Genomic DNA, 13,391 nt, shown 5'->3' with positions numbered 1-13,391 from the left:
GGATTCATTTTCACTGACTGTTTCAGCGAACTTTTCTGCAGGATGCGTCGTGAAGCCAGAGTGATTCGTTTATTTAAAAGATTCATACAAATGATTCGTCCACGAGCTACACCACTCTAAAGTTTAATTTAGATGCGGTGATGAAAAGACACGATGTAACTATGCGCTGCAGTTATTTATAAACACACAATTGTAAAATATAAAGTTGGTCATACTTTGCAGTGTTCATGTTACTGACTATTTACATTGAAAAATATAGCGACTAGTGGACAATATGTACTGCAGGTGTAATTGCATTGCGGAGGTGCTTTGAAGTACACATTATTATTGTTATTATTACTATGGGGATTAATTATAGTTACATAATGGGTGTAACATGCAGTGTAATGAAAAGAACGAATCACAGAATTGTCCACCATGAAAAATGGAACTGGAACTCATAAACATCAATAATCGTTTGGAATGAATTCTACACTGCAAAATGTGGTAACTTGCAATTGTTACATTAGATATTTATTTCTACTTTGAATAATTAAAAAGAAGAATCTAATTAATAAAATGAATTTCAAATGAATGAATGAATAAATAAATGTACATAGGAAATTCATATATAGGGTAACTGCACAGGCATTTCCTACATAGCATGATTCTTCAATGATCCTATTAAGGACCTTCACAAATTTTTCCAACTTTAGTAGAATCCAAAATCCAATAATAGTACTGTACACACTCCTTATGTTTTATTCCCTATGTCTCCTAAAATAACATTACAAAATCTTGATTTGAAAATTTATTTTGTAAAATGAGCATGGGTTAAAGAAAAATTGCAGTGAGGATTTGTAATTCAGTTCATACTGAACAGAATATAGCCAAATGTTTTCTTACAAAGTAATTGAATTGAAGCGCAGTCACTTTTATTAATAAACCATAAAATCACATTATTTGCACTCTAAAGACATTTTCATATCTATCTGAAAGTATTCTCTTAAGCAATTCCAGAGACAATTTATAGGACTTGGACAATACTGCCATCTGCAGGCAAAATACGTTTCATCACATGTAAACACACACACACACACACACACACTCATGTTTGTTTTTGTGAAAAGTGGGGACATCCCATAGGCATAATGGTTTTTATACTGTAGAAACTGTATATTCTATCGCCATTCACTAACCCTACCCCTAAACCTAACCCTCACAGGAAACTTTGTGCATTTTTACTTTCTCAAAAAAACTCATTCTGTATGATTTATAAGCGATTTGAAAAATGGGGACGTGGGTTATGTCCTCATAAGTCACCCTCTCCTTGTAATACCTGTGTCATACCCATGTCATTATACAGAGTTGTGTCCTGATATGTGACAAAAACATGCCCACACACACACACACACACACATATATGTATATATATATATATATATATATATATATATATATATATGTATGTATATATGTGTATATATATATGTATATATATGTGTGTATATATATATATATATATATATATATATATATATATATATATATATATATATATATATATTTATTTATTTATTTATTTGTAATTTACTTTCTTATATAAATTGCTGTATTAATTAGCTTCCTGCTCGAGTGCAGTTGTAATAAATTATTACAGTTGTAATAAACGTAACAGTCCATTTCTGTGAATACAGCACAAAATAGTGTTTATTGGTTTATATATATATATATATATAGAGAAAACATTATCTTGATAATTTTCCTTGCCAAACATAGCTTTGGAATTAGCTGTTGATGTGTTAAAACATCTGTACGCAACATTCCAGGTTAATTTTAAGCTAAATCATAGTTTATCAAACAAATCTAATAGGTTTAACAACAAAACATAGGATTTGATTGGTCTCTTATGCATTAGTCAAAGTTCGCGAACGTTTATCGTTTTCGTGGAATGAAGCAGTAAACCTTCTGCAAAGTTCAAACAGTTCACATCTAGAAAAAACTACAAACGTCAGGAGCGATGAGGTCACGCGACCAGAAGCCACAGTTGCATCACATCCGTTTTTACCACCTGACTGACGAAACATGGTGAAATGAAAGTAAAATCTGACGTGTCCTACTGTTGATAGCTAATATTAGGACTCGAGATCGCTTCTTTTACTCACAACACAGCATCCAAACCAAGCGAAGGAACCTTACGCCTCCAAACTGGAGCTGTCATCCAGATATCATGGTAAGCGATTTGATCCTACAGAGTTATTGTTTATGCAGTCTAGTAACTTTACGTTTACATTTCAAAGTCATAATATAGCTTTTATGGCATATATAGTGCATTCATGACAGTTTAGTAGGGATAATAGATTAGTTATTTATAGAAAGCGATAGATTCTAGAAGGTTTTTGTGTGTGTAACGTTACCACCATCCATGCATGATAACGTTACTAGTTTTATTACCAAATTAAACAAAACAATTCTTGTTATGATATTATGCCTGATTTATGAATTTACATAAAATACGCAACTAACGTTACATTTAATTAACGTAATCGTATGAAATAAGAACGAGAGGTTTAGTCTTTGTGCGTTAGCTTTATGCTAACGGTATTCCACAGTATTTGTCTACAGATTGTAAATACACTACAGCCTAGACTTTTACAATTCAGTTGGAAGTATACGAAAAATTAGTCCAATCGGATGCTCTCAAGAATGGAAATGCCCCTCTTCTGTACTACCTGCAATTGGTTTGTCAGTTTAAGCAGCAGTGTGTCAAGAAATATAAACCATTTTTATACGGATAAAATACTGGTTCTCTTTGTTTAAGGATGTGGTTGTGTATTTTAGTTGCTAATAATCCGCTATATGTGTTTCAGATGCGTAACAGACATAGGGGATCCAATCTCGGCCTGCTCCTGCTGGCCTCTCAGGTTTTCCAGCTGGGAATCGACAACATCCCACCTGTCACTCTTGCAACTTTGGGCCTGAACGTCTATTTGTTTCTGTTTCCTTTCAAACCCCTCCTACAGGTACATGATATTATGACCCAAACACTAAAAATGGGTCACATCGGCCAGTAGTGGGTCAGTGAAGAAAATTTGCCAGCCTTTAAATTAGAATTAAGGGAAGTTGTAGACAGTACTTAATGTTTTTTGGTATCGCAGACGTGTTTGAGTGTTCGAGAGGCGTACTGGCACAGAGACTGGAGTCGTCTGCTGCTGTCGCCGTTTCATCATGCGGATGACATGCACTTGTACTTCAACATGGCCTCACTCCTTTGGAAGGGCATCAAACTGGAAAGGAAACTGGGAGGCCCCTGGTTTGCGTACCTGCTCTCGGTCTTCTCTGCGCTCACCGGATTGGTCTACCTGCTCCTGGAGATGGGTCTGACACACATGACAGAAGACTCATCATATAGTTTGCAGTGTGCAGTGGGCTTCTCAGGTGTGTTGGATGGATTGCACATGCTTTGAATTAATTATTTTGTATTTTATAACGTTTATAGAATGTCATGTTTTCCTGCGATGCAAAGCTGAATTTTCACGAGCCATTACTCCAGTTTTCAGTGTCACATGATTACTTTGACATTATAAAAATGTCGATTATTTGATTAAAGAACAGCATTTATTTGAAATAGAGATTTTTGTAACATTATAAATGTTTTTACTGCCACTTTTGACCATTTAATATATCCTTCCCCAATTATTATTATTTTTTAAAACTTACTTTTAGATGGTAATGTACATGTAGCTTTTACGAAAACATTATTACTGTACAGTAAATGTAGTTGGTGGAAAGAATAAAAAGGAGTAGGCAAGAGAAATCAATTGATTCGTATATGTTATTGTTATATTTTTCTACTAAGAAATAATGTGTTTGTGATTGGTTTCAGGTGTTCTGTTTGGGCTGAAGGTGGTGAATAATCATTATCATCCAGGAGGGACCACATACATCATGGGGCTGCCTGTTGCCAGTCGCTACGCCTGCTGGGTAGAGTTGGTCCTCATCCATATCATGAACCCTGGGTAGGCATTAAAGATGCTAAACTAAAGTTTTTTTTTTTTTTAATAAACATTTTGATTAGTCACAGCTTGTATTAGCACACATTCACATACATGTCTTTGCAGGACGTCATTTGTCGGACACCTGGCTGGGATCCTGGTCGGTCTGCTCTACACAACTGGACCACTAAAGAGCCTCATGAAAACCTGTGCAGGTATCAACATTTTCAGTGTTTTTTTTTTTAAAGTGTGTTTGACATTTTCTCTGTTAATATGTTTATACGCTACCATTCAATAGTTTCAGTTCTGCATATTTTCTTAAGGAAATTAATGATTTCATTCAGCATGGATGCATTCAATTGATCAAAAGCAACAGTAAGCATATTTTATGTTACAGAATATTAATAAATGTTCTTTAGAACTTTCAGAGTCACAGTTTCCACAAAAACATTAACTGCTTTCAACATTGATAGTAATAAGAAATGTTTCTTAAGCAGTAAATCGACATATTAAAATAATTTCTCAAGGTTCATGTGATACTGAAGATGAGTAATTATGCTGAAAATTCAGCTTTTCAGCTTTGCATCACAGGAATAAATTCCTTTTTAAAATTAAAATAGGAGCATAAGAAATTTTCAAAAACATTAACATTTTTACCAAACACCAACTTTTAATTCAACAATTAATGCATCCAGCCAGATTAACAGCCATGACTGTGTCATTTCAGGTTTTGTGTCATCTAATGGGCAATATGGATGGCCACGAACATACTACAATTCATCAGGTAAAAGCTCTAGCAAAATATTCATTTAGTTATAAAGACTGCAATCTGTTTTGAATCACTTCCATCCTTGAAATGGCTCCGATATTTAGAACCAATAAAGATGAAATGATTTAGGGATTGATTAAGTAGACATTTGTAGCAATGCTTTGTTGACGTCCTCGGGATCCTTTATTTGTATGTCTGTGTCTGTACAGGATACAGTGGATATGGAAGGGGGTATCCACCAAACTCCCAGTATGGACAGCAGTCGTTTAATCCCGGGCACTATGGTGCCCCCTACAGTCAGCCCTCTGCACCGCCCCAGCATCCATATACAGCAGGTCTGTCAGAAGATGAGCAGTACGAGGCAGCTGTCACGGCCAGCCTGTATGACCGAGGTCAGGTGGTCAAAATGACCAGTTGATACTTTTAAAAATGCTTTGTCATAAGCAATTATGTAAAGAAAAGTATAATATATATATATATATATAGATAGATAGATAGATAGATAGATAGATAGATAGATAGATAGATAGATGCTGGGAAGTCGTGGCCTAATGGTTAGAGCGTCGGACTCCCAATCGAAGGGTTGTGAGTTCTAGTCTCGGGCCGGACGGAATTGTGGGTGGGGGTAGTGCATGAACAGCTCTCTCTCCACCTTCAATACCACGACTTAGGTGCCCTTGAGCAAAGCATCGAACCCCCAACTGCTCCCCGGGCGCCGCAGCATAAATGGCTGCCCACTGCCCCAGATGTGTGCTCACAGTGTGTGTGTGTTCACTGCTCTGTGTGTGTGCATTTCGGATGGGTTAAATGCAGAGCACAAATTCTGAGTATGGGTCACCATACTTGGCTGAATGTCACTTCACTTCACTTCACTGTCACTTCACTTCATATTTTTTTATTTATTTTGTTACATCTCAAAAAAAAATTATATTGTGAAAAAGTTTATTTAAAAAAGTGAGACTTTCATAATTCTAGATTCATTACATGTAAAGTAAAACTTTTTTTTTTAAATCACATTTTAATGATTAGAGTCAAAAATCCAGTATCTCAAAATATTAGAATATTTCCTAAAATCAGTAAAAAAAAAAAAATATATATAAATAAATTAACAGGAAAAGGGAACTTTTTCACGATTGCTGAGATGCGGCAACAAAATCATCTCGTGAGACAGAGATTATTGGAAATAATCACAACACAACTAATTTATTCCCATGTGTTTTTGCTAACACTAAAGCTGCAGAAGCAGACTGATTAAAGGAATACTTCACCCAAAACTGTATTCATCCTCAGGCTATCAAAGATGTAGATGAGTTTGTTTCTTCATGGGAACAGATTTGGAGAAAGCATTATCATATTAGCATTACATCACCTACAGTTTGAATGTACAGGTGCCGTCAGAATGAGAGTTCAAACAGCTGATAAAACATCATGATAATTCACAAGTAATCCACACGATTTTCATATAAACACACAGCTTTTCACTTCACAAGATGTTAATTGATGAACTGGAGTCGTGTGGATTATTGTGATGTTTTTATTAGCCATTTGGATTCATTCTGACGGCACCCATTCACTAAATAAAATCCCCTTGTGAGCAAGTGATGTAATGCTAAATTTCTCCAAATCTGTTCCGATAAAGAAAGAAACTGATCTACATCTTGGCTGGCCTGAGGTTGGGTAAATCTTAGGTGAACTATCCTTTAATTCTTTAAAATACTAGAAGGTACAATTTGTAACATTTGTTATTTGATTTGTAGGTGGTTTTACGCAGGCTAGTTCATCACATGGCACTTATGTCCACTCAAACCCAACTCTTGAAGAGATCCGCCTGCGACGGCTTCAGAGGTTTAACAGATGAACAATTGGAGAACGTGACGTAATGATAATACGAACAGATTTTTCTTTACATTTAAAAGACAATACTAACAACCGCTCAGAGCTAGCGGAGAAGATTCCTCCACTGCTGACTGGGTGCGTCATTGAATAGCTTTTATGATGTCATCAGGGGGAGGTTTCAAAGGCCGTTCCCTGTATTTTTTATAGCAAAAAGTTTGTATGCACATTTGTTTTGGCTTTAAATGCTGATCTCTTTATATGAACGTTAAAAGTTGAACATTAATGATGTGAACATTCATGACATGGTTGTGGATGAGAGTGCCTTTTGCAATATGTTGAATGTACAGTAATTTGATTTTGTCAGTGTTTGCCATAAAGTCTTACTAAATGTATGTGAAATCTCTCAACCTTACAGCAACTGGTTTTTTCCAACATTTCTTCCTAAGTAACTTGTACTTTGTTTCTTAATAAAGTATATTTTTGTAAATGAACAATAAATCATTCTTATTCTGGTCTGTTGTAGCTGGTTTTACATTGGTTCCAGGACTCGCTCTGTTCATTTGGTAAATTATAAAATATGTAGTAAAAGTTACATTTGTACTAATTAAGATTAATAATTACAAATGTATCAGTAAACATGTATTATTCAAAACACAGTGTAAGAGAGACTTCCTGTAATTAGATGCATAACATATACAATACACTTCTTTACAATTTTTGAAGAAATTAATACTTTTATTTAGCAAGAATGCATTAAATTGAGCAAATTTACAGCACATATACTTACAATGCTACAAAATATTTCTTTATCAAATTTTCTGGTGTTTTTAACTTTTTATTCATCCAAGAATCCTAAAAAATGATCAGTTCCACAAAATGAGAAAAAGTATTGCAAAAAAAATCTTACACCAAACTTTTTAACAGTACTGTATTTATAATATTTTTTGTATAAAGTCCAAAAAATGTGTTTTTGTGTATATATATATTTCGGGATGCTGATGCGCTCTTGTCAAAAGGTGTTAGTTTTAATTATATGGAGTTACGTAAAAAAAAATAAAAGAAAGAATATACAGTGGGTTTTATTAATGGGAAGAACGCACCAATAGTGAATGTGCTTAGTACAGAGTGTCTCCTAAAAATCAACAATAGTGTATAAAAGAAGTGTATAAACAATGTAGTGATGTGAAACGTCATTAGATGTCTCGGTTCAGTAGGTTTACATATTCTTTTTACCAAGGTATTTTTTGCATGTTTTACAAATATCACAATTTATTAGACGTTTAATACACTGTGAGAGTTAAACCTGATTGTTAAATGTAAAAATGCATGTGAATAAGATCAAACTTCTTCGGAAAGCATTTTAACAATTTGTGTTGTCCTTAGGTGTGTCCATGCTCAGTTGTAACAGTACAGTCCTCAAGACATCAAAACGTCCCTAAAGAGTAACAGCGAATTGCATTCTAACCACAAAATCAGACAAAAAGACTATAGTCACCTCTTTTAAAAGGGAAAACATTTTTCATTCACTGTTAAGTTTTTAATTTCCATCCAAAATAGCACCAAAATATCTCTAGCTAAATAAATACTCTTGACATTTAGTAAAAATATAAAGCAAAGCTGTTTTGTCAACAGTGCAATCATATGTAAAATAAATCATGTTCAAAACAAAAATGCGTAGGAGCCCTTATGTTGACTAAAATACTGAAGGTGTTCATTTCATTTAATGGCTTGTGTTAGTGGGAAAATATATCTAAAAAAAACTAAGCAGGAAAGACTTTCAAGTCTTTTAATAATGATAAATATGATCAATGATGATAAATGGGAAGTTGAATGGGAACAGTCTTCTCACAAACACCAGAAGACATGGAAATGGCTATTTTATATATATATATATATATATATATATATATATATATAAAACTGGAGTAGGGATTCAATCTTCAACTGGCTGACAGTGTGACCTGCCAGTGGCTGGCTGGCAGTGACAATCAGCTGCCAGTTGGGATCACGGCCATTTGGACAATTTATTTGTAATAAGCCTCTATAAAACGTCGACAACTTAAAAGACTAGATCCATGAGAATATTCAGGTGCATCTCAATTAATTAGAATGTTGTAGAAAAATTCACTCTCTCAACAAATTAGAATATGGTGACATGCCAATCAGCTAATCAACTCAAAACACCTGCAAAGGTCTCCTGAGCCTTAAGAATGGTCTCTCAGTTTGGTTCACTAGGCTACACAATCATGGAGAAGACTGCTGATCTGACAATTGTCCAGAAGACAATCATTGACACCCTTCACAAGGAGGGTAAGCCACAGAAATTCATTGCCAAAGAAGCTGGCTGTTGTTCACAGAGTGCTGTATCCAAGCATGTTAACAAAAAGTTGAGCGGAAGGAAAATGTCTGGAAGAAAAAGATGCACAACCAACTGAGAGAACCGCAGGCTTATGAGGATTGTCAAGCAAAATCGATTCAAGAATTTGAGTGAACTTCACAAGGAATGGACTGAGGCTGGGGTCAAGGCATACAGACGTGTCAAGTAATTTGGCTACAGTTGTCGTATTCCTCTTGTTAAGCCACTCCTGAATCACAGACAATCTCAGAGGTTTCTTACCTGGACTAAGGAGAAGAAGAACTGGACTGTTGCCCAGTGGTCCAAAGTCCTCTTTTCAGAGCAAGTTTTGTATTTCATTTGCAAATCAAGGTCCTAAAGTCTGGAGGAAGGGTGGAGAAGCTCATAGCCAAAGTTGCTTTAAGTCCAGTGTTAAGTTTCCTCGGTCTGTGATGATTTGGTGTGCAATGTCATCTGCTGGTGTTGGTCCATTGTGTTTTTTGGAAACCAAAGTCACTGCACCAGTTTACCAAGAAATTTGGAGTACTTCATGCTTCTTTCTGCTGACCAGCTTTTTGAAGATGCTGATTTCATTTTCCAGCAGGATTTGGCACCTGCCCACACTGCCAAAAGCACCAAAAGGTTTTTCTTTTCATTCTTTTCATTTGTTATTTTTCATTAAAATTAAGTTGTCTATATTTAGTAGATTGTGTTTAACACACAAAACTGATGATCAGGTGAACACACAACAGAAATAGAAATTTCACATTGATTTAAAAAAAAAAAAAAAAAAAAACGGAGTTGGAATTGGTTCTGAAAAAATAGTGTTGTTGACCTACCACTGGCAGCTGCCAGTGACCTGACTGGCAGATGCCACCAGCCACTTGCTCCTGCCAGCCAGTTGTGGATTGTACCCCTACTGGAAAACAATGAAATAAGGTGGTGTTTTAACATCTAACTACTGAGTGAAGTCTTATATCCTCCTACATTTTCCTCCATATTGACCTGCTAATGATAATGATAATGCTTTTATCACATGGACATACATATCCTATAACCCAAGACAACACTAAAATGTTTGTTGGTTCAAGCTGTAGAATCTGCAGACAAATTAATTTTTAGTTCCCTCAGCTTGTTGACTGAAAACATCTATCGACCTAGTTGTTGTAGTTCATCCAGCAGAGCATAGCATTAGCAAGGCTAATATTTCCCTTAAGTAAATTAACTGTGACTTTTTTCCCCAGATTTATTTCCATTTATATAACCACGTTTAATTTGTTGTTAGCTACCTGATCTAACATCTTTTTTTAGATCATTATTTGTATTTAAACCACAGTTAATTTTCATAAGGGGCATACTGCTAACATGAGTTGAATGCCGCTTAAGCTGTCTCTCTCTAATGACTAAATATTCCCAATCATTTTACAAATCAACAGCTATAAAATAATGTACTGGATTCTTGAACTCAGTTAAAGAGCAATAAACAGTAAAGATATTGTCACATTAGCAAAATCTCGGTAATATTTGGCAGGGGAAAAAAAGTCTATTGCTAACAGTGCAGTGAACCAGTTGTGAAATCTGCGTTGTAAATCTCACCTTTAAGTGAAATCGATTTCTATTGAAAGGACTGAATTCCAAATGTGACTGGATCTTAATTCAGCACAATGCTTGGTTTAAAATCAAAGCATAGAAAACTTTGGAAAGAAAAACAGTCATTTGTTGATTTCTATACAGAAAAAAACCCATACCTACCGGTCACAGCAATAGCAATTTAGCTATCTGCCTCTACCAGACATTCCTATTTGATTTCACTGGATCATGGGAGTTTTGTTCTCAAGGTTCAGTATTAATGATACGTTCTGCTTAAATACTAATGATTGTAATATCAATGCAATATTGCATAATATTTTGATGTGCGCAAATGAAATGCTTGCTGATACTAAGGAGAAAAGGAACATTGGTATATAGGTATTTGTGCAAATGGTCTTTTTGCTAGCACCAAAATGTAATACAAACAAGTAGACGAAGAAAGTCATGTTAGACTGAGCTATGTGGGAACGAATCCACTGAAGTAAAAAGACCACAGCCTGTAGTTCAACAAAAATAAATCACAAATTATGTCCTTTTTCTCTTCTCCAAAAAAAGTGACCAAAAGCATCTCAATCACTTCCATTGCGTTGACCTATTGGTGTGCATTCTCAGTGCAGTGTTTTTTTTATAACGGCGTCGTCTTCATGCAGACGCTGCATGAGCTGATGCTGTTGCGCTGGTTCTGTCCGTTGATCACAGTACCTTGGGGAACCTTGTGGTGCATGTTCTCTCTAGTCAGCCAGTAACTGAAGAAGGTGGGGGAATACTGGCATGTGCCATACGAACCTTGGCACTCCACGAACGGCTGGCTGCGGAAGTTCGACAAACAGCTTCCTGTTGATGACAGAGACTGTCCACCTCCCTCGTCCCCTGATCCTGTATGCTGGAACAAAAAATAAAGATGCATCATGTGATTTGTTCAAAATGTAAAGTGAAGTCCCTTTCGCTCACCAAGGCTGCATTTATTTGATCAATAATACAGTAAAAACTGCAATATTGTGAAATATTTTTACAATTTTAAATAACTGTTTTCTATTTTAATATATTAACAGATTTATATAATTTATTTCTGTGATGCAAAGCTGAATTTAGTATTCAGACTTTAGGATTATCATTCGATTAAAAAGTTCAAAAGAACATTAGAAGTTACATTTCTGTAAAATGTAAAATTATGAATCAATTAAATGTATTTTAAAGTATTAATTTCTTGTACAACATTTTGAAATCAAATGAGAAATACATTTAATATCAAAATATTTTTAAAAAGTCTCAATTTATCTCAAAAAAGCCATTTCATTACTAAAAATAAAAATGAACTAAAATTAAATTAAATATAAAATGTCCACTAGTTGATTTCACTGGTTAAAAGCTAGCCAAATAAACATTTCACATTTTTTATTTAATTTAACAATGCACTGAAATAATTTAAAAACTGAAATAAATTAATAAAAACTATACAGGCATTTTTAATATATATAAAATAATAAATGAAAATTTTATATATAGTCAATTCTGATTTCATGTGTACTTTAAGGCCTTTGCAGTAGGAAACATCTAAATCTAAAACATCTCAAAAACAATTCTTATAGGCAGCTTACTAGGGCTTGGAACACAGTCATACTTGGTTTCCCTTACCATGAGGAATGAATATCCAGACCATAGTGTGCTCCAATCAGAAGGACAGATTGGTTTAGTTTCGTTTTGACTGTGTAATGTAATGGTTGGCGATGACGCCTCACACACCACACATCTGCTGATGTGTTCTTTAATTTCCATTCCCCTCAGAATGGAATTCATTGGAATTGAGGCAGTTGTAGAGAGCCAATAGGATTTGTCATTGCGACTGGCATAATCACACTTGTTCATATTACAGCAGGAGAATGGCATGGTGCTGAACATACGCAGACATGAACCTGCCTGGCCTGTGAAAACACAAAAATAAGTTTAAATGTTGTTATCGCTGTTATTAGAATTAACTAAAACTAAAAAAAAAAAAACTAAAACTTTCCACTGAAACCCTTAACGTTAACTGAAAGACATATAAATAATTTTAATTTCAGCTATTTGAAAAAGTAGAATTAAAATTAAAAGAAACACCAATGAATAAAAACTATATAGACATCTTAATAAAACTCATAAAAACTACACAGAGAATAAATACAATTAAAATTACAATATAAAATATTTTTTTTTTATGAATTAAAAATATTATAAGTAAATAATAGTATCTCAAAAACATGGTTGTTATCTAAAATACAATACAGATTAATTAAAAAATAAAATGAAATCTAAAACTTCTGCTAGCTGCTAAAATATCATTTCACATTTTCATTTAGTTTAACTATGCACTAAAATTAAAACTGAAAAACATAATAAAATAAATACAAATATATTATAAAATATAATAGAAAATATAATAAAAATACATTAAAATATTTTAAATACAAAAATGTAAATTAAATAGAGAAAAACACACAACAAAATTACTAAAACTTTAACCCCCCCCCCCCCCCCCCCAAAAAAAAAAAGAATAATAATAAAAAAATTTTTTAAAGGATTAAAAAAAACTATAGTATTTCAATGATACTAAAATGGTTGTTATATAATCTGTTCAAAAACCAAGTTAGCAGCATTTTACAGAATCCTAAGTACTTTAGAGTCTGAACATACCCAGGTCTTGTGTGTGTGCTCTCTCTTGACCCTCCAGATATAGCAGGCTGTAGCCATTCCATAACGCTCTTAAGCCCTCAGGACAAGTGGGCACTTCCTCAGACTGGCTGTGCTTCACCAAAAGAAAGCCGGCAGATGATGTGCCAGGGGGACCCTGATCACCATCTGGCCCTGGGGATCCTGGGAAAGAAAATTAAATGTATGGACAAATGGTTGG

The 13,391-nt window shown here is 34.4% G+C and overlaps 2 protein-coding genes across 4 annotated transcripts in view; one reads left to right on the top strand and one right to left on the bottom strand.

Moving 5' to 3' along the window:
• The first annotated feature begins 1,947 nt into the window (after positions 1-1,947).
• rhbdd1 (rhomboid domain containing 1) lies at positions 1,948-7,091 on the top strand. 2 transcript variants are annotated; one of them, XM_052576306.1, is made up of 8 exons: positions 1,948-2,212; positions 2,850-3,002; positions 3,138-3,417; positions 3,866-3,998; positions 4,101-4,189; positions 4,702-4,758; positions 4,953-5,078; positions 6,501-7,091. In XM_052576306.1, the coding sequence occupies exons 1-8, from the start codon at positions 2,210-2,212 to the stop codon at positions 6,599-6,601; spliced, it is 942 nt and encodes a 313-aa protein (XP_052432266.1). In that variant the 5' UTR covers positions 1,948-2,209; the 3' UTR covers positions 6,602-7,091. The 2 variants fall into 2 exon arrangements, with proteins under 2 accessions (XP_052432266.1, XP_052432265.1); XM_052576305.1 differs by having other exon boundaries at positions 1,971-2,212; positions 4,953-5,135.
• A 739-nt stretch (positions 7,092-7,830) lies between these two features.
• col4a4 (collagen, type IV, alpha 4) overlaps positions 7,831-13,391 on the bottom strand; it is a 53,314-nt gene continuing 47,753 nt past the window's right edge. For both annotated transcript variants that reach the window (XM_052576303.1, XM_052576304.1), the window contains exons 46-48: positions 13,175-13,354; positions 12,140-12,426; positions 7,831-11,387 (exon numbers count right to left, since the gene is read on the bottom strand). In XM_052576303.1, the coding sequence (XP_052432263.1) occupies positions 11,130-11,387; positions 12,140-12,426; positions 13,175-13,354 (725 nt within the window). In that variant the 3' untranslated portion in view covers positions 7,831-11,129. The remainder of the gene's footprint in view (positions 11,388-12,139; positions 12,427-13,174; positions 13,355-13,391) is intronic.

This window comes from Carassius gibelio, chromosome B15, assembly GCF_023724105.1.
Source record: "Carassius gibelio isolate Cgi1373 ecotype wild population from Czech Republic chromosome B15, carGib1.2-hapl.c, whole genome shotgun sequence".
NCBI lineage: Eukaryota > Metazoa > Chordata > Actinopteri > Cypriniformes > Cyprinidae > Carassius > Carassius gibelio.
This window is presented reverse-complemented; position numbering and strand designations above follow the sequence as displayed.